Genomic DNA, 23,835 nt, shown 5'->3' on the forward strand with positions numbered 1-23,835 from the left:
GTTGGCGCACTCATTTCCCGAGGAGTGAACAATTTTAAAAGGGCTTTCACAATTTTAAAAAAATAAAAAAAATAGATAAAGAACTATCACGAGGGACTGTTTCCTTCAATTCCGTTTTTTGCTGTTGGACCCTCCCCCATGCACATCCTCCCCCTCGCTCTCTCACACAATCTTGCGTCTCGGCTTTGTGTCGTGTCGGTCCAAGTGGCTCAACCTATCCCACCATTGAACACATCTTAAAAGGTCGGTATTTGTGCTCCCGTTCGCTTGTTGGAATACAGTATTTACAGTTCACAGAACAGATTTTTGGGGTGAGTTCCGGAGTCGTCTACTCACGCTGTCCTCCTCGCACGGGTATGTTGGAGGAAACGCCGAGACTATTTTAATGACCAGATGATGCACGGCAAATATTGATGGTTTGTCCATTTAGTGCGTACGCGTCTTTGTAACACTGCGTGCGAATAAGCCAAGTCCTTTCATTGGACGGGACGCAAGCTTGCGTGCGCATCTTCGACGTGTGAACCGTTAAAACAATTGATGCGATTACCGCGGCTCACATTCCAACGCTTTTCAGACTCGTCCCGTCGTTTTGAACCATGGCTTTGGACGGATGTGGCCTCGTGTGCCAGTATATCATCTTCTTCTTCAACGCGATTTTTGCGGTAAGTCTGAACTCCACTCTGAACATCGGTGCCTGTTTTTGCTTACAAGCAACTAAAAAAAAACGCATACGTTCGTACACATATTAACTCACCAGAAGGTATTTCTGGGATTATTGAAAATTGGATCAGTAATCTGGCCCAAAAATATATACATAATGACGAGTTAACAAAGGGTGGACTTGACTGCTCGGTTAGTTTCGTTTCGGGAGAAAAGCAGCTCATACCGGTGCCAAGTTTTCCTTCCTCCTCGTTGGGCTAAAAACCGAGACACAATGCAAAAAGTCTTAAAGAAAAAACGTACACTGGAACAAATTGATGTAAAATCTACAGTAGCTCCTTGTTTTACCATTTTACAATGTTTAACGGTTTCCCGCAATGCATTGTGGATAAAACAGTTTCCACTAACTTGCCGCATCATTCTGCTGTAAAATATTGTAAAATTCACAGCAACTACGTGTATTCCCTACTTCATCGTGCAGCATTTGAATAGTATTAAATAAGTACTCACACCCGTTGAGTAAAACTACACACCGTCAAGATACTTAAATCAAGTAAAAGTTGAACAAAAAGAACTGATTCTGAAATGTATGTACCAGTATTGAGAACTTGGCAAAACCAAAACTATTTCTCCTTTATTTACTTGCACACTACCTGACTTAGAGGGAAACAAATTGTCAAAAGAATTTCCCTTTGATAATATTGTAAACTGACAAACAAAAAAACTAAGCTAGCGATCAATTTATGAATACACAAGAGGGTGGGGGAGCTGTCCCTTTCCTTAGGTTGTCCACAGGTTCTTTCCTTTCTCTATCAGGCGGAATAAAGACCCAACACCACATGGTCTTTTCTGAAGTTTATCACAATACGAATCGATTGGAGCTTCTGAGAGTTTCAGATTTCGTCAGAAAAGCGCTGGAATAATCCAATCACAAGTATACATAAAGACAATACGATAATGAGAGGCGAGTAGTTACGCCTTCATGCAAATCCCGGAAACAAAGAAATTAACATGTCATCTGTTGGGGGTGTTCATTTGAATTCGGGCGTAGTTGATGTGTGAAATCAGAGGCTGGAAATGGAGAAGTTGCTTCAAGATTTTATCAGAACGTTCCGGGCACAAGTGTGATACAAACAATGGTTGTGATCAGAGCACAGATGCGCAAAAGCAATATCTCAAGACAAGTCTTATCTATTCTAAGCGGAGCGTAGCTTTCAATTGATATTTCACTTTCGTTTTCTAAATGACTTTTGCAGTGCATTCGTTTTCCTAAAAATTGTCCCAATACTTTCGTATACTTAGAAACTGTCCCAATCTTCTCGTTTACTTAGAAACTTTTCCAATACTTTTGTTTACAAAAAACTGTTGCAGCACTTTTGTCTCTAGCAGGTTTGAATAAGACCTTGGGTGTGAAACTGCACGTCAGTAAAAGGGGGGGTACATGCACAGCGTTGTCTGGTGTTCGTCTGCAATGTTGTCTAGAATAGTCTCGTTGCGAAGGCAGTTCAACGCGAGGTCACGTCCTTAATCAAAATATGCTGTCAGGCTGATAATGCTCGTAGCTAAATAACGGCTTCACATTTGACCCGGTGCGGCTGGAAAAAGTTGGGAGTGGTGAGGTGAGACCAGACCACCACTACCCCTTATTTTCTTCGGTCTGAGCTTTGATGTGATGGCAGCAACGCAGATACTTGATCTAACAGTTCCCCTTTTGATGCTAAACACGTCCCCCGGAGGGGTCCTAAAAATGGTGGGGGTGAACGGGGCCGCTAAAGGTGATTGGAATCACAGTAAGCAGGATATACCCTCAACAGCAGACGACATTCTTGCTTTCAAGGGTTTAAACGGATCCAGCAACAGAGAGGGGCTCGGAAATCAGAGTAAAGAATAAATTCCTTTACAGGCCGCCACAGGAACATGTTCTTTTCTGCTTTTGCTTTGAAGGTGCTGGGCTTTGCCCTGTTGGGCCTGGGCCTGTGGCTGAGATTCAGTGAGAGCACCAAACTTCTCTTTGCGATCAACGGCTCCGGCACATTTGCGGCTGGTGAGTTTGGCAATTCGTTATACATCTTGATATATGGTATTCTGTAACGGCACTCAGTTTGTGAACCGATGCTCACGTCTTTTTAATCAAATCCGATTTTTCATTGACCTCAACTTTGCTCTCCTTTTTTTTTTTTTGATTCAAGGTGTGATTTTACTGATCGTGCTTGGCACAGTGATGCTGCTGGTGGTTATGGTCGGAGAATACGGGGCCTGCAGTAAGAAGAAATGTGCTCTCCAGTTGGTGAGATGTTTGAAAATAACCCAATACGGGTTTTATTTCCACATTCACCGGGTTAAAAAGAACCTACAACCCAGCAGTGGTTCAGCGCGAATGTGAAAATGAATGTGTGAAATTTAACGTGCTTGTTGCCTTTTTTTGAAAAATGGGGTCAGCAAGGTTAAGATGCAGACCAAAATCGCAAATTTGGCTCCACTGACTGTTTTTGAAAATTAACTCTTTGCCGTTGACAAATCTGTTATTCGGGTGCAAGTAGTGCATGTCAGCGGGGACACTGAGACGGCCACAAAAAAAGAACAAAAAAAGTTCTCAAAAATGAATACCAATTCATCTAAAATACAATTCAGCACGGTTTGCAGGCGTCTGAAGAGGACTCCGACATTCTCAAATCAAAATACCCAAAGGATGACAATTACAAGACTCGGTGGTTCAGTTGACATGATCTAAAACTTGCGTCACCATGATACCGTGACATAGCGACACGAAATATATCGGCAAAGAACATATTCCAACTTTGCTGTGCTGCGATTTCCTTCAACTCGCCAATATGTCAGGAAACTCCCAATGATTTTTGCCAGGCTTTCACAGAGAGAACGCTTATCTTGTTTTCAAGGCCGCATATGCAGTTATCGAGCTTCGGAAAGTACAGCTGGTCAACTTAACACATTTGCGTGAAAGCTTTATTCTTCATCACGTTATCACTGACCTTTTCTCTCCCCCGCACGCTTGATAAAACTTGGAACAAGGTCGAGTGTCAGTGGGCTGCTCCGCTAATATTACAGACATCTGAAAGTGAAGGTGAAAGTCGAAGTTAAAGGCGGACGACTACTGGCGTGACAAAACTGCTCTCAGTATGATCCGGCGCTATTCTACGCCACTCAAACTGTCGCCACAATCACAACACGGCGAAATGAATACAAAGGATATGCTCATGACTCGAATGACGTGGAGAATAAATGTGAAGCCCCCCCCCCTCAACAGACTATGATGATCAATCTCACCTTCCTCTTCCAGTTCTCCGTTCTCTTGTTCATCCTGGCGGTTGCAGAGATTACTGTTGGCGTGCTGGTTTACACCAACAGGAAACAGGTACCTGCGGCGTCACCAATAGAAATGGAGTCGTGCACTTCACTTTTACCAACCACCCTTTTTTTCCCCCCTGTGTTTTGAAGGTCGGGGTCAAGGTTGTGGAGTTCTACAATAGCATCTATACTCTGTTTAATGTCACCAACGACATTGGCCTTGGTGTCACATTGTTGTTCATTCATGAGCTGGTGAGAACCGAGTCTCCTCCCTAACGCCGCTTTGTTTATGTCGTGTTATGTTCTGTACCGTTTCTGGTCGTAATTCTTGAATTACAGAATCAACAATTTCCATCCATCCATTTTCCAAATAGCATAACATGCAAACTCCACATAGGAAGGCCGCAGCCGGTATCTAACCCTGCACCTCGGCACTGTGAGGTCGACGCGCTAACCACTGGCCCACCGTGCCGCCCATCAACAATTTATCAAACTTAAAAAAAAAAAAAAACTTTGTGCAGAGAAAATATTTGGAATAAGTTGTTGAAATGTTCTTACTTGGCAGTGTTTTGAGCTCATCTGCTTTGACTTGATCTTCCTCCATTGTGTAGTTTCATTGCTGCGGCGTGACAGGCATCACGGCGTTGGAGACTGTTAAAGAGACATGCCCTGCGCCAAAAGGGTTCTTGGAAAACATCGCCATGCCTGTAAGATAGATTGTGGACATCATGGGTGGGCCAAAATCTTTTGTCCAGGCTCGGCTTAATTTCTGCTACTTGCTTTCAGACATGCCCTGGCGTCATCTCCGATTTCTTCATCTATAACGCACCAATGGTGATGGGCGTCTTCATTGGAATCGGAGCTCTTTTGGTAAGATGATTTTTACATTTTTTTAGCAAGCAAATGAAATCTCGGATTTTATGAATTAACCCACGAGTGGGGACACTGGGCCGGCCCGCCGTGAGCAAAAATAGCAGATCAATTGGCAGTGCGCACACGCTCGGCCTGGGCGGAGAGGGGGAGCTTTTGCACGCAGGAGGAGGGACGAAGACGAGAGTGGAGATGCCATTTTCCTTATGCCAATTAATGTGCCAATTTTCTCCCCCCCCCCACCCCCCTCCACTCCACCCTTCATCCCCCTGGACAAAGATCATTGCTCTAATATGCAGCGCGATCCTCAGTGAGAAGCTCGGCGTGTCCAGCTCGTCTTCTCCTCATTACATCATTTTGACCAACACTTCTCCATCCCTGCCTAACGTGTCCGAGCATGAACTTGTCTCCAGCTCAATCCCTGACCAAGAACTGATCACTTTCACTCCTCACACAACAGTCAACACCAATGCGTGATAGGCTTAGTCTGCTCATGTTACACTTTTTTTTTTTTTAAACACACACCATAACTCCAAATAAATAGTTTTTACTTGTCACACATGCACAAATGTTTGGTATGGACGACACGCAATGACCATGGCAGTGTAATTAACAAGGTGACACAATAATGGAATGATAAAAATGAACAATTTTGCGGGTTAAAGAAGGAATCGTGGGAATTCGACATCAAAAATCAATGGAGGGTTGCCCTTCACTTTCAAACCTTAAGATAATCAAATGCACGAGGCCCTGCGCTGCAAGCACTTGCATGTACATTTTAAACTCTACCTTCACATTTCCAATCGAATATCAATCATTTTCCTTCCTTTCCATCATCTGCCATCGCTGCACTCTGCTTCTGGTTAGCGCCCCAAAAACAATGTACGGTAATCCCTCACTATAACACGGTTCATGCTTTCGCTGTTCCCAGATTTTTTTCGTGCTTTTTCTTTTTTTTTTAAACAGTGCAGTGTGTTCTGCTTTCTGATTGGCTCAGGGACTGTACACAAATGTCAACAGTCACCACGCCTCATCGCTGTAGAGCTTGTCAGATTTTCTCCATGACGAAACCCACAATGTCGACGCAACTTTCTGTTCAGTAAATTTTACAAACAGTCAGCGGTTTACTTACAGTATATATTTTTTAACTACTCGGGCCTGTAAATAGGATTAGATACATAATCATTGCAAAAAAAAAATTAAAGATGACAACTTCGTGCATTTCACTTATGACGGGGGTTTTTTTTTGGGGGGGGGGTGGTTTGCAACGTAAACCCCGCGATAAACGAGGGATGACTGTATACCCAAGGCCAAACTTTAGTCTTTTCACTCTTTGTTTGACAGGTTTAATTTGGACTTCTAAAAGGTGGGGCTCATTCATTGCTTCATCCACCCTTGCTTTTTTTCCCCTCTCCTTTCTGTGTCCAGATCATTGCACTGGTGTGCACCATTATCCTCTTGAAACAGATCAAGAAAGACCACACGGCCGCCTCTGCCCGCTACTGCGCTGCTTACTAGGTGGAGAGTTCCCATTTCATTCCCAACCAGCATAAAACCGTCATGGCCATCTTGACAGATTCAGTCCTTTGATATGCAAGTGCTTGCTCGGAAACACCACTTATCATGTCAAGATGGGATTTACGTTTCAGATGACATGAGGAAAGCAACACGGGCTGTTGAAGCACTGAGCGGTTTTAACCAGTTAAATGCTGTTTTGGGGATGGGGGGGGGGGTCTGTGTCGTACCATATCAGACACCTTTCACTGAAACAACTGATTTCTTAACACGTATGTCAGGTGAATAGCTAGTGTCACCATTTTTGACTGAAAATTACTCTCTCAAATGTGTCTAAAAGTCTTCCATCTGCTTTGGTAGGAGTTAGACAACTTGTTTTGTTTTGCGTAACCGGGGATTTGTTGAAGTCCAAAGTCTTGGATTTTTGTGAAGGTCAAATTTGACATATAGAACAACAAAACCTTGCCAGCAACATACCCGTAACATTTTTTCTTCGTCTGGGGTCGCTCTTCCCGTTGAAGACTTGCTGCTGCCTTTCATGAATGTTCTTTTTGTCTTTGAAACTTTGCTTCGGACTATACTGTTATAAATAAACTGCTACTTCATATTAATGCCATGATTTTTGTGTCTTTAATTTAACAAGTGCTAATTCATGACAAAATCTGAACAGGAATCTGATTTTGCATCAATCAAATGGGCTTCCACAAAATTACTTCACTGCTTGGGGGGAACATCTTATACACGCGCACACACACACACGCACACACAGATTTTGTAAGATCATATGGATGAACTATCCCTGCTATGTACACAAGCCTTGACAATTGCTACAATGCTAATGTCGAAAAGGACAGCGAATGTACACGGAACCGCAAATAAAACTGTCTTGAAAAGCAAAACCTGGACAAGAATATTTGTCAATTACATGACTCTGCCGTAACGTACCCTTTGTCGATAAGCATGTAGTTGCTGTATGGAGCTGCATTCTCACTTCCAAATATAGTCGTCTTCCTTGCATGAAGTCGAGAGGCAGGCGGGCCTCGGGATGGTAGCTGTTCAAGGATTTGTCTAAGAGAAAGCAAGTGGAAATGTAACGTTTACATTTAGACGCACGGGCAAAAGGTAACCAAGTCAGATAACAGCTGCGCTGAAATCAGGCATTATTTAAATATCTGAAAACTTTGGAGGGGAGGATAAAACACCCGTGGCAGGAATAAACATGTTCATTTCACTCCGATTTTATTTCATTATTTCTAATCAATGAATTCACCAATTATTGAATGACATAAAAGCATGTTTGAAAACTGAAATAAAATGGGATACATTCTAATGCTGCCTTTCGTCCGCTAGAGGGCGTCCTATTGCCTTTTATCAATCTATCGCCATACAGGGTACCTAAGTACAAGGTTGCTCATTTCCAAACGGCGGTTTTAAAGTAGTTATTTATTTAGTGATTTCTCCGAAACAAAATAATGTAATTGAAAACGCAAGCTCATACTTTCAAAATTATTTTTTAATTTTCAAACAGAAACTAATGTTAAATAGAGCTTGTTTGTGAGAAATGGACGATCCTCGCTAGATGATCCCTTTAAACTTCCATTGATCACGAAGTGGAAATTATTATTGTACTGTATCAGCATGACGTTGAACTTGATATTATTATTATTATTATTATTATTATTATAAGATCACACTGCTGTCCACTGTTGTGACAATCGGACAAAAAAGCCAAGCCTTGATCATACTGTTGTCGTCAAGATGGGTCCGCTATGTTCTTTTATATCATGCGAGTTAGTTGGTTGTGAGAACGACAACGATGCACATTGAGTTTTGCTATATTTGAAGAATTCATGAGTGTCAAACCTAAACTGCGCGTGTGTGCGTGTACGTGTGCGTGTGTGTGTTGCTCAGTAGATGATGGGTGCGGCAGTTGGATGACTCACATTTTAGAGTTGCCTAGCTACAGCCTGGAGTTGTTTTCTTTCGAATTCAAGTGAGAATACAGCGTGCATGGCTGCATTTCATTGGGGGGGGGAGAGAGAGAGAGAGAGAGAGAGACTTTGTGGGCGCAGCCGAAACACAGGGGTGGCTCTCAGGCGGAAACAGGCGGAGCAGAAATGTTCCAAAAAAGGAGTAACATCACGTGAGGAGAAACTAGAGTTGAGTGTAGTTATGCCGACGCAGAAAAACACAGCAGTGGGGGTGAGGGATAGTGAATCAAGAATGAAAAACCGCTGGCCAGTCACCATGGAAACGGGTCAGCTTGGGCAAATGTGTGTGTTTTTTTAAAGTGAATGTAAACACAGTGGCTTGGGCGCCTCACATTTGCCCCACTGGAGGCCGTAATGTAGCAAAACACAAGTGCCTCATGTAAGCTTGTTTTTTTAAATGGGTTCCCCCATTTTCACATTCTCTTCAGACCAAAGGCAAGCACCCAACATGCAAATGATACGACGAGGGCCTAATTTGATTTGCATTGCTTTTTCTGTGAAGCTCTTTCTCACTTGATAAAGCTTCGAAAAGATTTGTTTTTCATGTATAAGGACATCAATTCATTGACGTGCAACTGAGCTACTCAGAGTGGGATATCCCACTCCAGTTCTGAGTAGTTAGTGGGTAGTTAGTTACGTAACTCAATTGTTGTCATGTTACATGACATGTCGTCATTTACAGAAGAGTCAGTCGAATAAAATTCACTGACACTAACATTAGAACACACTGAGGGTCTTCCATCAGTGTCTGAACTGAAGCTTCTGGGATATTTTTGCACAGGGGGAAGCCGGGTTTCATGGGTGCGGCCATCTTGGAAATGGGAGTTGGCCCCGTTGTTGCGCTGATGAATGGGGAAATGCCAAAATGGACTGCCACATCTATGTTAAAATGGAAATTCAATTGAAATTAAATAGATATGACGCTTCTCTAGCCATTTCTGCATCTAACGTCAAAAGGAGACAAAAATGGAGTGAGCCCACTTTAGTTCTCCGTTTATTATCCTTCTCTATCGAGTATTAATGCCAAGTGAGGACAAACATACTTGAAGGCAGGGGTGGCGCGTACTGTATACGAAGCACCGAGTGAGTTTGAACCCCGAGCGTTTGACTGTGCGGCACACCCGCTCGCCACATGTGGCGCCGTGCCGCGTAAATTTGACAAGCGTGACCTCAACTTTTCCTACAATAGTAAATTCTCATTCTCAACGACGTAAACAAGGCGTGGGTACAGGGAAATGGAGACCGATGACCAACCCTGTGAAACAAACTGTAGTAAAGGGAAGAAAAAAAAGATTTCTGTGTCACTCCCTTGGTGAGTGAGTAAGTGTTTGTCTTTGTTTGTCTCGGGAGCCGATGTGTCACGAGCCAGATGCGTATTCCGCATGTGAATGTGCACATGTGTGACTCGGGGAGCATGCCCGTGCAGTTCCAAATCATCATCAAACGCAAGCTCGCCCACACCGGAAGCGAGGCCGGGGGGCGGGGCAGACCTCAAACTCAATCTTTCAAGGTAAGCTCGAGCTCGCCCTTCTAATTCATAACCTCCCACCTCAAAGTGAAAAATATTTCAAGGCACCGCCACTTTTAATCAACACTTAGCTGTTTTTTCTTTTCTTTTCTTTTTTTTTTTTAACCGAGCATTCGTGTGTCTTTTGGCAGGGTGTGACACGCAAGGGAGCAATGGAATGAGCGGACTGAAGAACAAACCGCAGACGAGGAGTTTTACAATTGTGTCAGGCTGCAGTCTCATTGGCTGTGGTCGGGCGAGCTCATCTGGCATGCGCGACGCCGCTTGACTTCCCACGAACATGTTGAAAGGCTCCCTCCCTTCACAAACACCTTAATCAAGGCATTATCATCCAACAAACATGAGTCACATGCCATGCGACAAGACTTTGCATCTCACTGAAGACCGTTGCTTGCGTCAAAGAGACAAAGCGTACACGCATTCCTGATTAAAAGGCCGCAGTTTGAAAAGAGAAGCTTTGGCGTTCTGGCGCTAAAAAGGGCGCATGTCGTTCAAAGCGACTGGAATTCTTATCGTGACAGGGCATGTAACTCATTCTTGGGAAGTTAAAAAAAAAATGTCAAAAGAGTTGCATAGCTCAGTTGTGTGTGTTGAATAGCATATTGTGCCCCTGCATTCACTTCTCCTAAAATCCCACAGTAAATTCCAAACAGGAACTTCATAGAAGCACCACCCTCATCCAGGAATGCTTGGGAGCATTTCATTTCATGGATTCATCTTTTTTTTTTTTTTTTGTACGTGTGCGCACAACACTTAGTATTACACACACACACACACAAGCACACAATATCACACTGTTCAAACTACGCTCGGTGATTCTGGTTTTTCCGGTACTCGCCTGCAATTGCAGTATGACAAAGAGCTGTTTGTTGAGCGAGCCACCCCATTGGTCGACTCGATCGTTACACAGGCATGTGATTAGTTGACTTGTGCCTGCTTCAAAACAGCGTCTTGTTGGCCAAGTCTCTGCCCCCCCCCCCCGAGATAAGTCTGCATTGGTGGCAGACCACTTCTTGCATCATTCAACCGTCCCCCCCAAAAATTTGCATGTCCAATGGTTTTATTCAGTGAAACGACCTCGGGGATTGTTCTATCACACCGTACGTACGGCACTGAGGAAACGTTGGTTTACCTGACCTAAGGGTGGGGTTCGACACGCCCAGAACACAATCGGGTTCCGCGGCATTCTCTCCTCTCTATCCTGCTTCTTTCTTGCCTCACTCTTTCCCTCTGCCTCACACTGCGCGGCGAATACGGTTTCTAATCTCAGATTTATCACCACGTCGCGTATTTAATCGCAAGGTTGCGATGCCAGCATGGCCCCCGGGGTGGAGCACTTAGTGTCGATATATATCTATGCCGAAGTACGGGGGAGAGAATATCCATTGTAACTTGAGAAGTCCGACAAATGAACGATATAAGCGCTTTGTTTACACAAGTCCAGCTCTGCGTGAAGGAAATGACTGATAACGGCACCTCCAGGCCGTAGGCACATCTGTAGCCTTTCATCAGGCCAGGGACCGTATTTGGTCACACTTTATGGCCCTTTTCCCCGCCAAAGTAAAAACATATTGGAAAATATTTCAATACTACATCATTGGCGACAAAATGTAATGACATAGAAACCTTTATCTTTGGCACGGTAGCCAGATTGTACAAAGAACCGCAGCTACGGCTAGCAACGCCGTTTCTGCTAGCCTCTACAATATCAGAAGGCCTGACCTTCATTTATAACTTTTGTTTGAATATTTGTTCCATGAAATTGTTTTCATTTATTCCCAACGGTCTGCTCTCTTCCTTTTTTTTTTTTTGGTTGCACTGCTTCCAGTGCTGTATGTGTGTGTGTGTGTGTGTGTGTTTTTGGGTCCAATTAGATTTTAGCCGATAAATGCTGCCATGTCAATCTAATCTGCCCAGGGCCATCACAATCAGAAGTGCTGTTTGCTGAAACTTAAAACTACGCGAGCATTTAACAAATCTAATTTCAGATTCAAGCTCACAGCCACCTGGCCTTTGGTGACATCTGCATTTTGCCATCCTCTGTGGGGGGTCAGAGCAAAACTCAGCTACAGCCAACTTTGAGTCTTTCAAATAACGGTGGCGGCATCGGGTGAAATGTAAGGGCTCGGGCTGCGAAGCCGAAGGGTTCTGGCTCAGGTCCCACTCGGGACAAAATGAGCCGCTTCCAAAGCGCTGTCAAATTGCCCTTGAGCAAGGCACAATCCCCACACCCCTCCTTGCAAGCTCTGAGGCGCGGCACTGTAAGCACATCGTGTAATGCGCGCCTGGATGTGCGCGATCTGGTTCTGTGTGTGGTGTGGAATGCAAATACACAGAAAAGCACAAGTTGACGGTCCCCTTGGGGGAATTCTAATAAGTACAACAACATTTGAAAGAAAAAATCTGCTTATAACTGGAGGCTTCAAACCCTGCCCTCTTGTGTTTTAGTGATGCTGTATATTTTTGGGGTCTTTATCGCATGTAATCATTTTTTTTCTGTCGCTTTTATTTTATGTTATTCCTCCTCTGACGTCTCTCTAGCCTTTGCACTCCTGATGCGTTTTTACATTCCATCAATCCCACTTTTTCCAAAGTCCAGCATTTCATCCGCCCTTTCCCCAGTTGCCCCCTCCAAGCAGTTCCCTCCACCTCAATCCGGGACAGATTTTAGTCGAGCCATGCAGTCATCGGCCCGTGGTCCTTGCATTCCTTCCTCACGTGACGTTCCGCTGAATCCTCTGATGCCGATTTGCCTTTCCAAAAAGTCTGACTCATTCTCTGGCCTTACCCCCGTCCCCCCCACCCCATCCCCGCCCTGACTCTTAGACGAGGCGGATCCTTTCCTCATTCGCCAAAATGGATGCACTCATCTGAACCTGCCTTCAGGTTATCCACCAAGTCAATCCTAAGGTCACTTTCCTGACTGTTAAATAAGTCACGACGAGCACCTTGCTAGCATATGCACGGACGGGACCACGAGGCTCAGTGAATTGTAAACTCCAACAGTTCGGGAGTGGCAGTTATTCAAAGTGGTTCCATGTGTCAAAAGTGCACAAGCAGGTCCAACTCGTGTTTTATTTGAATAAGTACACCTGATCACATTTACATTCATGTTTGGAGCTTGTCCACACTGAAAAAAATTACTTCATTTTATTTTTTTTCAAGTGGCTGCACACGGTTTGGATTTAGCTACATTTTTTTTCTAGAAATAGATATCTTAAAAAAATCTAATTTTTTTTCTCAGCGTACGCGCTGGTAATAAACCGTTCAACAAATTTGTTTCTCTGGGTTGTTTTGTTGAAAATCCGTTTTTCTGAGATCGCGCTTTCCTGCTTTACGCCTACTTTATGAACATGGCAAGAAATAGCACACGAATACTTTTGATGTACCTCTTGAAATCCACGACAGTCGGAAAGCAAAGACGAAGCAACGCGTACCGATGACGTGCTCGCCGTACATTGGGCAACATGATATCATTTCAGGGACCTTGGCCGTCAAAAGTTTCCCTTTTACGAAAAAAAAATGCAGTGCCGCCGCACGTGGTGGAGTGGCACATGACTTTGACTCACTGGAAAGACCAAACCCATATACCACAAGCTATAAGCGAGCAATGTGGAATAATAATTCATTCCGAGTGTGAAGCGGCCTCCTCGATTTCTCGTTACCTTTGCCTCCATGTCTTCGCTCCACCCGTCTCTTCCCCGCCCTTCTTTTTTTTCTTCCTCGCTCAAGCCTTGACATGCACTCAATTGCCCCCACCTCTCTCTCGATTGCAACCAGCAACATTCTTTATTCCTGAAACGTCTTCCTCTGAAACAAAAGCAGGAAAAGAAGGGTGTTGATCAGGAAGAAATGCTACTGGAACCTTATGTTTCATTGCGCTTGTGTCGATGTCTAAAAACGCGCGCGTGCACACACACACACAGTAATAGCTTAGTGGGCTCAGACTTTCTGGATTGATGGTCAAAAAACAAAACAAAAAAGGGAGACACACCCCACTATTTTGTAAGTCTTCCGGTGTGGAAGCTATTTAATATGCCAACGGGGAGAACCTCTGCAGACGTCACGACCGATGCTTTTGCCCGTATCGTGTGTGATTATGATCCGGCCAGTCTGTCGCCATGGTAACCTGCGCACATTCATCAGTGTCCACTGTTAGGGAGTTCCCCCCTCCCCCACCAAAACCTCAGTGAGTCATCTGCTGCCCTCCCAGAACAAATTCACCATCAGCTGAGCGACAAAGTCAGGAGACACCGAAGGAGAAAAAGGATGTTGTATAAGAGTCCCCCCGCGGGGGCGTGTGTGGACAGAAAGGGGGAGGGGCTGGGCCAGCAGCGGCTAGTTGTGGGGGTGCGAGCTGGACCACTAAAAACTAAGGGGTGGGTTGGACACAGTGAAACGGAGTGTGTTTTTTTTTTTTTTTTCTTTTGGGGAGTCGGCAGAGGCAAGATGGGTGTGTGGACTTGAAAAAGAAGGTGGGGCAAAAGTAGGCGGACTGGTCGTCTCTCCTGTTTGTACTTTGCCAGGCTGAGTCTGAAATTAGTGTTCGAGACAGACAGCCGTCAAACAGTAAGTTGTGAAGATCCCTATTGCCGAACTCGGTGAACAATTCTTAACTTTGAGAAATTGTTGCTTGTTGTAATGAGTAGTTGAGAGTGCGCTTGTGCGAACCCACTAGTTCCTTATCCGTTTAAAATAACATTTAGGATGTTTTACGCTTTTATTGCCACGAGAAGGGCCATTTTGGGGTTTGGGAACGTTCGGTTTATTGCGGTGTAATGCAATGTAACGTGCTTGTGTTGAATGTGGCGGGGAAAATTGAGAGTGTGTGTTTTTCCATGTCAAGTTTCCAACTTCTTGACATTCCTCGCCTTTTCTATGCTCACCCCCCACCCCCGTTAATTCATTAAAATATTACCCCCCGACTTAAAAAAAAAAAAAAAAGAGCTGATGAGCACGTCTGCATTTTTATGTGCCATCGCCTCCGGCAGAGATTATACAACACAAATATTTGAAACTCAAATCTTTCACTTCACTGTAGCAGTGCAAGGGAGATAAAAAAGGCGGCCAAACATTCATGTTAATATGTCGGGCGTGAACACGTGTTTCGGCGTCCACATTAATGCTCTTGGCTGTTTGTGTGTGCGTGCGTGCGCGCGCGTGAGGCAGAGGGCCTTGGCCCAACCCTTGACCACTCCTTTTTACTGTGGGGAGAAGCAGCACATTCCAGATGTGACTTCACACCCAGTCTGGCCACTGTAAAAAAAAGGGGAAAAAAAATCTTAGCCGTCATATGAATTTGGGTACAAAAAACAAAACAGAATTAAAGCTATCGTTAAAGTACTTACTCGGCGATTGGCCGCCTCTTTAGGTTGACAGATGTGACAATGCGCCTTGAATTGATTTGAACTGTTCCAGTGTGGTTTTTGCGCTCTGCTGAGTGCGGATTTACATGCAGAAATTCAAACTCGAGGAGGGATAAGTTTAGGCCCAGTCAAGCAGGGGGGAATATTCCTTACGGTTATTTTAAGGAGTGGCAGGTTTCTTGCAGGCGTCAGCAGGCAAGTCCAAACTCATCTTCCCGCCATGAGCTTCCCTCCTTCACACGCTCAAAGTTTCCTCAAGCGTCGTCAAGATTCAGTTTGTTGTATTCGGTCCCCACGAATGAACGCCAACAGTCATGCTTTGGAGAGAACTCAAAGTAATTAGAAGTTAGAAAAACCAAAGAGAAGGAATGTGAGCCAAGACTTGGCCTTGCTCGCCTCCTGTGTGTTTATGAAAATGGGCGTGTGTGTGTGTGTGTGTGTGTCTTGAAGCTGACATAACTGGCTCAACTTCGGAAAACTAGCGGCCATATTTGACTTTTGATTCAAATTCATTAAAAAGAGAATGCTGTGTCACATGAAGGAAAAAAAAATAAAAAATAAAGCAACCCAACAGCTTTTCACCAGCTTTCTCTGCCCTCGTCTCACACAGCGCCGCCGCCATCATGCTGATTCTCCTCGCCGGCATCTTTGCCCTGCACATCATCTGCATCATCCTACTCCTGGTGGCTACCATCGACAATGTATGTTTTTGAGCTCCTACACACCTCGTTGCGTGAACCCACAGTCACACGCACGGCTTCCTCATCGCCGTGAGGCTTTAAGGCATGCCAAACCACAACTGACTTCAAAATTACTGTGATGGAAGTCTGCTGTGGTATGTTTTGGTGGCAGCAAAAAGACGCCCCGACGAGTGATTGATTGGCAACTCTTAGGAGTCAAAGTCTCCATTTTCACTCAGGCCGCGGCTCACCGTCTTACTCTTTCAGGGCGTTTGCGGAGGGGGTTGGGGGCTGTAGTTGACATAACATGATAAGTGGGCGGGGCTATAGTTGACATGGACGAGAGATGGATGAAGCACGTGGCTGTCTTCCTCTGTTATTGCTTTTAAATTGCAGGTGACGCTTGAGGGAGACGGCGTGCCTGCACATACTCGTCATTCACGCACAAATATGTGACATTGTTGTCGTGAGCGCCGCATACCAAATCGACACTTGCGGAATGCCACCTTCCGCACTCTGATTTTGGATTGCAAACATGTCACAACACGAGGAGTGAACACTTCCTCACGCAATGAACAATGAAATGCAACATATTTGCCGCCGCGCGCATGAATTTGTCCCAGCTTACAAGTTATTCAAGTTACGATAGATAGTTTGGTTGACTTTTTTGTTTTGTTTTGCGTTGCGCCTACAATTAGGGTTAACCTGTTAGCCAAAAATTTCATTTCAAGTGAGCCTTGGATGCACGCACTTCCTCTCAAGTGAAGTGAAAAGATGGAGAGCGACAGGCGCCAATTCGCTTTGGGAATCAGATTCAGGATCAGAATCATATTTATTGGCTAAGTATATAAAAACACGAATTTTCAGAATAATCACACGAGTATTACAGCAACAACAGAACAGACGGTTGCGGACATGGAGAAAAAAAGTCACTTAACCACCTACACAATTTTTGCTTTGTGGAGGCCGGAACGAATTAACATCATTTCAATTCATTTCAATGGAATTTTGATTTGAGTCCATTGAGTCACGGAGTGAACACAAATGATTATAAGGTACTGCAACTTTTGTATTAGCCGAACAATTCAATTGTCTCTACAATCACCCTCAGGCTTGGTGGGTGACGGACACCCTATCCACTGACGTCTGGGCCCGGTGGATATATATGAACGGACAGTGGAACTACACCGATCTTCCAACAGGCTCCCATTACCCACAGGGTAAGACGCACACATGTCGCCATCAGTCAGAGGGAGAACCCGGTCGTATGCCCGCGCGCTACTTCCCAATTCCTACGCCCACAGCATGAACTGAGCCCCGGCTCGGCCCATGTGTTCAAATCAGCTCGCTCAGAGCCAGCAGCAGCGTGACATATTTCAACCTCATCGGATTTCTCGACGCCCACCGTTTCACGGCATGATTCTTTCTGACTCCCCCTGCAGACTACCTCCAGGCAGTGCAAGCCACCTCAGTGCTTGCCTGTATATTCTCCATCCTGGGAATCTTTGTGTTTGTCGCTCAGCTCTTCACTTTGAACAAAGGACAGAGGTTCACCATCTCGGGGATTTTCCAAGCCCTCGCCTGTGAGTTTTGAGTCGGTTCTCCGATCGGGGCCTCCTTTGAGTTCTTTCGATAACCAACCGAACCGCCTGTCCGTCACCTGCTCTCTCTCTCAGGTCTCTGCATCATGATCGCAGCCTCCATCTACACAGACCGCTTCCATCTCGACGAGAGCTTCGGTTCTTATGGCCACTGCTTCATCCTGGCATGGATCTCCTTTGCGCTCACATTTATCTCCGCCGTCACTTACTTTGTGCTACGCAAGAAGACGGCATGAGAGGGATACTAGAAATAACACCCATCCAAGCAAAAATGTTCGGCTGGATCTATTCTGTTTCGCAAAAAGCTGATCTTTAGTTACTGAGCAAGAGCAGATTGCAACATTCCACAATGGCAGTAAAATAGAGGCGCAACCAACTTACGTTGTAATGGAGTGGAATTTATTCTTTCCACACAGAGTTCGGCCTAAATATGCGCCACGTTGCTAAAAGAGAGAGTGAGATCCATCATGATTTTCAGCAACCCAAAAAGTTTAAAAAAATAAAATCTGTGATCTTCTTCGTACGTACTTTTAAATATGGATATAAGTGGATTTTAAAAAAAAAAGAGGGTGAGTCTATTATTTTTCAAGGTCCCCCCCCCCCACCATTATTTTATTGTAAGTTTATCAACTTCAATTTGTGTATTTTTGATGGTCTTGCTATATGTTAAGCGTTACTAAAGATTATTCCGGTGCTGCCCCAGCATGACGGCATCAGCCCGTGTTGTAGATTTAAGGACGACTCAATGACAGGATGACGCAATGCTAATAGATTTTGAACAATGATGTCTGAAGGTTGTGCTTGTTTAGGAATTATTTAATATTAGAAAGCGTGTCGCAGTCATCTTTTTAAAGATACCAACTTTTCAATCATGTAAGACCCTTCTAAATGACGTGTTTGTTTTAGTGCTTTCAAGAAACTAGAAACTGTTCATATTTTTGTTCCGGTAAAAACCAAATTTAAAGCAATTTTCTTAAAATGTACACCTTCACTGCCTTCCAAATGTCATTGCTGACTAAGGAATTGACAGACAAAAACAAAAACAAACTGGCGCCCCACATTAAATGTAAATACGTTTCCTGTTCTGCTTTGTATATCTAATGCTGTTTTGTTGTTTCTCACCATGGATGACAATGACAATTATTTTTACGATAATAAAAAGAGATTTCCAACCAATTATTGTCATTTGAGAGTTTTGTTCTCATATGCAATTATCGGGCGCAACGTTTCCATTTCATTTTTGGGACCAACTTTTCTTGAGTCATCTTTAGGGCAACCGCATCCTGTCATCAACACTGCCGCCACTTCATCGATGCGCCCAAGTGGATACGAAAGGCGTGTCTGTCCCTGTGCCCCGTGATTGACTGCCGACCAGAGATGACGTAGTTTGGGAGTTTTCATTTACAGTTACTCTTTATTTCATTTGGCCTATTTTCTTTTAAATTCAAGGTAGTTTTATTTCATTTTTAGAAAATGCTCACGTTTGAATTGACGGGGACAAAAACGCAGGATATTTTCGCTGTAACGATACTTTTTTCGGTTGGAGGATCATAACATTTTGTTTCTATCTTCATTATAATAATTTTTTTTTACTTTCTTTTGATAAAGCTGGAGTGAGTGAGTTCTGTCGCCCCCTGTGGTGAAACGGAATAGTGTACGCTATTCTGTTTGGACGGACACCCGGTGAGGACAAAGATGAATTCTTCTGAAGGAATAATTATTGGATGTTTATTTTCTGCTACAGGAAAGTCAAATAATCAGATGACTTTGCTTTTTACCAACGAGAGACAACTGGCATGCTAATTTGTAGCATAGTAGTAATTCCCATCACCATTGCATATCACTGACAAGTCGCACGCATGACAGAAAACAGGAGAGCGCTTGTGTGTGTTGTGGCTCAACACCAAATATAAAAGATAAAAGACTGAAAAATACAGCAAGATGTTGGAGGAACTTCGAGGCTTGATTAGCATTGTATCATCATCTCTAGCGGTGCTTGGGTGAAAAAGACTCGTTTTAAACAAACAAAGAAAAAAAAAGCTAGCTTGAATGATTTTTCTTTTTGGTCAATTTTAGTCTCAGTTATGACTTTAGTTTTAACTAGAATAACCTTGCTGCCAACTTGTCCATGGTATGTTCTGTCTATCGCCCCAAGTAAGCTGCGATAGACTCCAGCTCACTGCGACCCTGAACAGGGCAAGCGGTATTAAAAAAACAAACTTTTTTTTAAAATGAATGGTCGGATAGTCTAACAAGCTACATTACACTGGCAAATAAATCAAGTGAATCGCACCAAAGTTTGTTGGGAACCATAACCAGACCACTGGTCGATTTTGATCCGCACACGAGTTCGAAAACTGTGTTAGCACCTGACCGAATGAACTGCACCAAAAGGGTTCAAAGAGGGCTGCAGTAATCCTGCGTCGTGTAAAGGGGGACCATGTTCTCCTGATGACCTTTCAGAGGTCCACGGACAAGAGCGGGCGAGCTGGGCGAGTGAGATGGAGATGGGAGGGACAAGCGGTGCAAAGAGGATGCAGACGCGAGGTGGGAGGACGGAGGAGGGAAGGACGGCGAGTAGGGTAGAGGAATGGAGTAGGAAGGCTTACCGGGTGGTGGTGGTGGTGACTTGGATGGCGGCTGCTCGTAGTAAGGGGACAAATGGGAGATTGGCGCGTGGGATTGGTGAAAAGCGTGAGCCACGCCGGAGTTCGGCGCAGAGAAATATGGTGCCGGGGGCAGGAGCCCCACAAAGTTGAAGGGGTTGAGGCTGGAGTTAAGCCGCGCTCCCACCATCAGGACGTTCTTTGTGTAGTTGTTCAGGGTGGAGACGCCAGCCGACATGCAGACGGTGAAGGCCAACCAGGCCACGCTGAAGGAGACGCAAAACAGGGAATATGTTCACGACTGAAAACATCCCGCACTTTCATTTGACTTCAAAGGCATCAAGCCTCTTTATGAAGAATTTGCTGCAATGCGCGCAGTACGTTTCAATGTACTCACTAAAACGCCCAAGAGTAGCCATAACTGTGAGGCTTGAAGTCCTCTGGGCCCATGGACACTGTAGTCTGAAACACTTGCATGAACATCATGTGACCCACCATTCCAAGCAGACCTGGGGAGGCAAAAAAAAAAAAAAAAAAAGATAGACTGTACTCCAGAATACCACAGGCATCAGTGCATAAAGCAATTCTGTACCTCCCAAGACTGTGAAAACAGCAGCAAAGGCGTTGAGCAGCTGGCCGCAGCGCTGCGTGGAGGGGAACCAGGCCCTGATGCACAACTGCACAGAGAGCAGGATGCAGCTGATGAGCAGCAGACCCACGTACAGGAGCTCCAAGGACAGCGACAGCCACATCATGGCTGAGGGAAAAGAAAAGGACAAAGCATCCGAAGGAATTTACGAGCAATTTAAAATGTGCCCAGAAGGAGGGACGCAAGTCACCTCTTTCAGAACTCGGCGTCAAAGTGTAGAACCGCCGACACTTCTCCTCTGGAATAGAAATGAGACAGGACAGTGGACACCCATGAAGTCATACAATCTGGAAGTCGATCATTCACCCGAGAAAAAAATGCTTGTGAAGGCGGCACGTTGATTGACTGGTTCGCACGTCGGCCTCACAGCGCAGAGGTGCTGGGTTCAATTCTGGTATAATTAATCACTAATAGATAATCGGATGATATTCAGCCCGTGTTTGTGCATTCTATTGACCTTTTGCTCTTCGGATTCCTGATCCATGATTGAGCCATACTGCTGAAGACTAAATCTCCACAAGCAGAAAACACACTTGAGTTAATCCCCTTTAGGATGAGCGAGCGTGCACGCACACACAAATTGCAACTAACACAGACCGGGAGCTCAGGCCCGATTCTCACCTTGGATTTCCACTCCCTCTATGACCCAATTTGCCGTCTGCACTTCCTGTTTGTGTGGATCTTCATCTCACTGTGCTGCACTCACGTTAATCCCAGTGGAAATGGCACAACTGTGGCATGGACAGCTAATGATAACAGTTTTGTGCATTAACGTGAGGATCTCGTTTAAACTCCAGGTACATCTCGACCATTTAATGAGAGCCAACGCAATTGTTGTACGGTATCTAATATCTTGCCTTCACAAAATAATAATGCTGACTTTGCGGGCCCCATGTCAAATGTAATTTTTGGTCTTTGACGTGGGCCGCTGAAAAGTGGATGGCAGGCCGCAAATGGCCCGTGGGCATTCGTTTGGAGACTTCAGTCTTAAATGAATATTTCTAAACACCGTTTCAATCCAATGTCATGATCTTTGTAACGGCAGAATTACGAACAGCTGTGGCACCGGTTATCATTCGATTCCATAAGCGTACCTCATACTGTGGCTGTGCATGTCCTTTGCCATCTGGTCTTTTCAGCACCACGTTTAAATATTCTCAACATCTCGCCGCGGCCTTGCGCGTTGCGTTTTCCGCACTCACCCCACGCATCCGTGTAGATGTTCTCCTCGCAAGTGACAAACAGGCCCGTGTGAAAGACGGGGAAGACGAAGCGGTCGTCTCCCGTCTCCCAGGAGAACTGGACGCTGGACGAGTTGGACAGGCCGGGAACCGGGATACATTTGCTATGCTTGGTGGGGGAGCACAGAGGCTTGGGTACCTTCTGTTTGCCCACACACCAGTAGGAGGACGCGAGCGCCATGGCAGCCAGGCAGAGAGACGCGACCGTTTGGATGAAGGAGAGCGCCGGGGAACGCATTTGCTGAAGGAACGCCATCATGCCTGGGTGGCGGAGACACTGGTCAGTGGGTGCGGAGAATCGTACGGCTGTGTGTGTGCGTGGGCCTTATAACAGGGGGGGTCAAACTTTGTCTCGTCTCATCGCATTACTTGCAAACAACTATTGACTGACAATTTTGAATTTGATTTTCCACAAAAGGTGCAGGCTTTTATCCAATTTAAAGGATTTCACTAAGGGGGTGGGGGGAATACAACAGAAAAAACAGCAAAGTTATGGCAATTAGGGGTCAAAGAGAAGCAAAGCAGAAGCAAACACCCACTTCTGAATCAGACTTAATTTGACATAACGTACATGAATACAGACGTTAAATTCAATTAAAAATAAGAAAAATGCACTCACCCTGCATTACTTGCAGCCTGCTCTCCCTCTTCATCACATCGTGAGGAGTGCCAAATGAGGAAGCCAGCAGTCAGACACAACTGTGTGCATATTACACACACACACACACACACACTCCTCTTTTTTAATCCATATTAATCCAAACCAGACAACTCTTTTCCATCTGTTTTCATTTTGGCTCTGTAACTCATTTCCAACTCTCCCATTCATCTTCTCTCCATTTCATCCCTGCCGCCGCTGCATCGTGTTCCCCCGGGTGGTCTCCTTCCGTTTTGATCTGTGACATCGTCATGACCTTGACATGATGAAAACGTGACAAATCGAGAGTATTACATGAACATTGCTTTTCGCTGCCGAGTACGACTGCGCGTGGGTCTGCGAGGTGGTGACACCAAGGGAAAGCCCCGAGGATGACTTATTTGACAACTGCACGCATTCTACCCAGAAGATTGATGTTGTTTTGGGCAAAGGATTGAAAAACAAGTTATACCCACCCAAGCCAAAACGGGTCCACAACTCACTTTTGAGTTGTGGAACCAGCAGGTGAAAATCACCGCACTTAACCCACAGCTGCCAAAAAAAGAATGCATTCCTTAATGATACATTTTTTTCAATCATTTGAGGGAAGGCTACACTTTCAGTAACACACTTAACAAAATGGAGCTAAACTGTGGGGAAACTTTTCCATTGAGTTACTTCCTTTTTTTTTTTTTTTTTTAAGGATTATATTTAGCTCAACTATTTGGGCTCCTTTTCTTCAAGTTCCAGAAGCTCTAGCTGTAAATAAAGAAAAACGTGCATGTCATTGCACCGTGTCGTGAAAAAGGCCTGGGCTAAAGCTGCCAAGAATGAACTTGAGAATAAGCTACAAGAAAAAAAAAAAAAAGGAAAGTGATCATTTTATCAGGGGTGGTATAATCTATTTATTGGTTTCTTAATCATTCGTAATTCTGTGCAGAGTTACCTGTGGATTTGTCGGGTTTTGAAGCAAAACGCCGTGCACTACTCGGCTGCAACCTGCAGAGGCGCTGTTCAGTCAGTGACAACTATTTTCCGTTCTAATGAACAAAGCGATGGCAAGTTAAGACACATCCACGAAGAGCGGCGGGCAATGTTGGGCTCAATACAACACTGGGGCGGAAGCAGAAGCTCAGCACATCCAGAGATTCTGCCACCCCTTTCAAAGTATTTAAAAAATAACAC

General features: G+C 44.7%; 3 protein-coding genes across 10 annotated transcripts; 2 read left to right on the plus strand and 1 right to left on the minus strand.

Moving 5' to 3' along the window:
- The first annotated feature begins 129 nt into the window (after positions 1-129).
- cd9r (CD9 molecule related) lies at positions 130-6,962 on the plus strand. Of its 4 annotated transcripts, none has more exons than XM_086132374.1 (9): positions 130-243; positions 575-662; positions 2,605-2,704; positions 2,850-2,947; positions 3,959-4,033; positions 4,117-4,218; positions 4,578-4,673; positions 4,753-4,836; positions 5,116-6,962. In XM_086132374.1, the coding sequence occupies exons 2-9, from the start codon at positions 597-599 to the stop codon at positions 5,311-5,313; spliced, it is 819 nt and encodes a 272-aa protein (XP_085988500.1). In that variant the 5' UTR covers positions 130-243; positions 575-596; the 3' UTR covers positions 5,314-6,962. The 4 variants fall into 4 exon arrangements, with proteins under 4 accessions (XP_085988500.1, XP_085988503.1, XP_085988502.1 ...); XM_086132377.1 differs by having other exon boundaries at positions 6,265-6,962; XM_086132376.1 differs by having other exon boundaries at positions 175-311.
- On the minus strand, positions 1,747-22,918 carry gsg1 (germ cell associated 1). Of its 5 annotated transcripts, XR_015103163.1 has the most exons (14): positions 22,633-22,918; positions 21,975-22,274; positions 20,963-21,010; positions 20,716-20,880; positions 20,521-20,632; positions 20,127-20,389; positions 15,390-15,553; positions 15,219-15,306; positions 13,865-15,126; positions 13,536-13,680; positions 7,297-7,419; positions 4,525-4,671; positions 3,946-4,037; positions 1,747-3,730 (listed from the first exon to the last, which is right to left on the minus strand). XR_015103163.1 is itself a non-coding variant. In XM_086132373.1 (7 exons), exons 1-7 carry the CDS (start codon positions 22,664-22,666, stop codon positions 15,549-15,551), a joined length of 927 nt encoding a protein of 308 aa, XP_085988499.1. In that variant the 5' UTR covers positions 22,667-22,918; the 3' UTR covers positions 15,319-15,548. The 5 variants fall into 5 exon arrangements, 2 of the variants coding, with proteins under 2 accessions (XP_085988499.1, XP_085988498.1); XR_015103162.1 differs by having other exon boundaries at positions 13,536-15,126; positions 15,219-15,303; XR_015103161.1 differs by having other exon boundaries at positions 13,536-15,126.
- On the plus strand, positions 14,314-18,693 carry emp1b (epithelial membrane protein 1b). The gene is made up of 5 exons (XM_086132378.1): positions 14,314-14,439; positions 15,847-15,937; positions 17,028-17,136; positions 17,359-17,499; positions 17,593-18,693. The coding sequence occupies exons 2-5, from the start codon at positions 15,860-15,862 to the stop codon at positions 17,751-17,753; spliced, it is 489 nt and encodes a 162-aa protein (XP_085988504.1). The 5' UTR covers positions 14,314-14,439; positions 15,847-15,859; the 3' UTR covers positions 17,754-18,693.
- Positions 22,919-23,835: the final 917 nt, after the last annotated feature.

The sequence above is a fragment of the Hippocampus guttulatus genome, chromosome 16 (genome assembly GCF_054856545.1).
Source record: "Hippocampus guttulatus isolate MCC_2025c chromosome 16, RoL_Hgut_1.0, whole genome shotgun sequence".
NCBI classification, from domain to species: Eukaryota; Metazoa; Chordata; class Actinopteri; order Syngnathiformes; family Syngnathidae; genus Hippocampus; species Hippocampus guttulatus.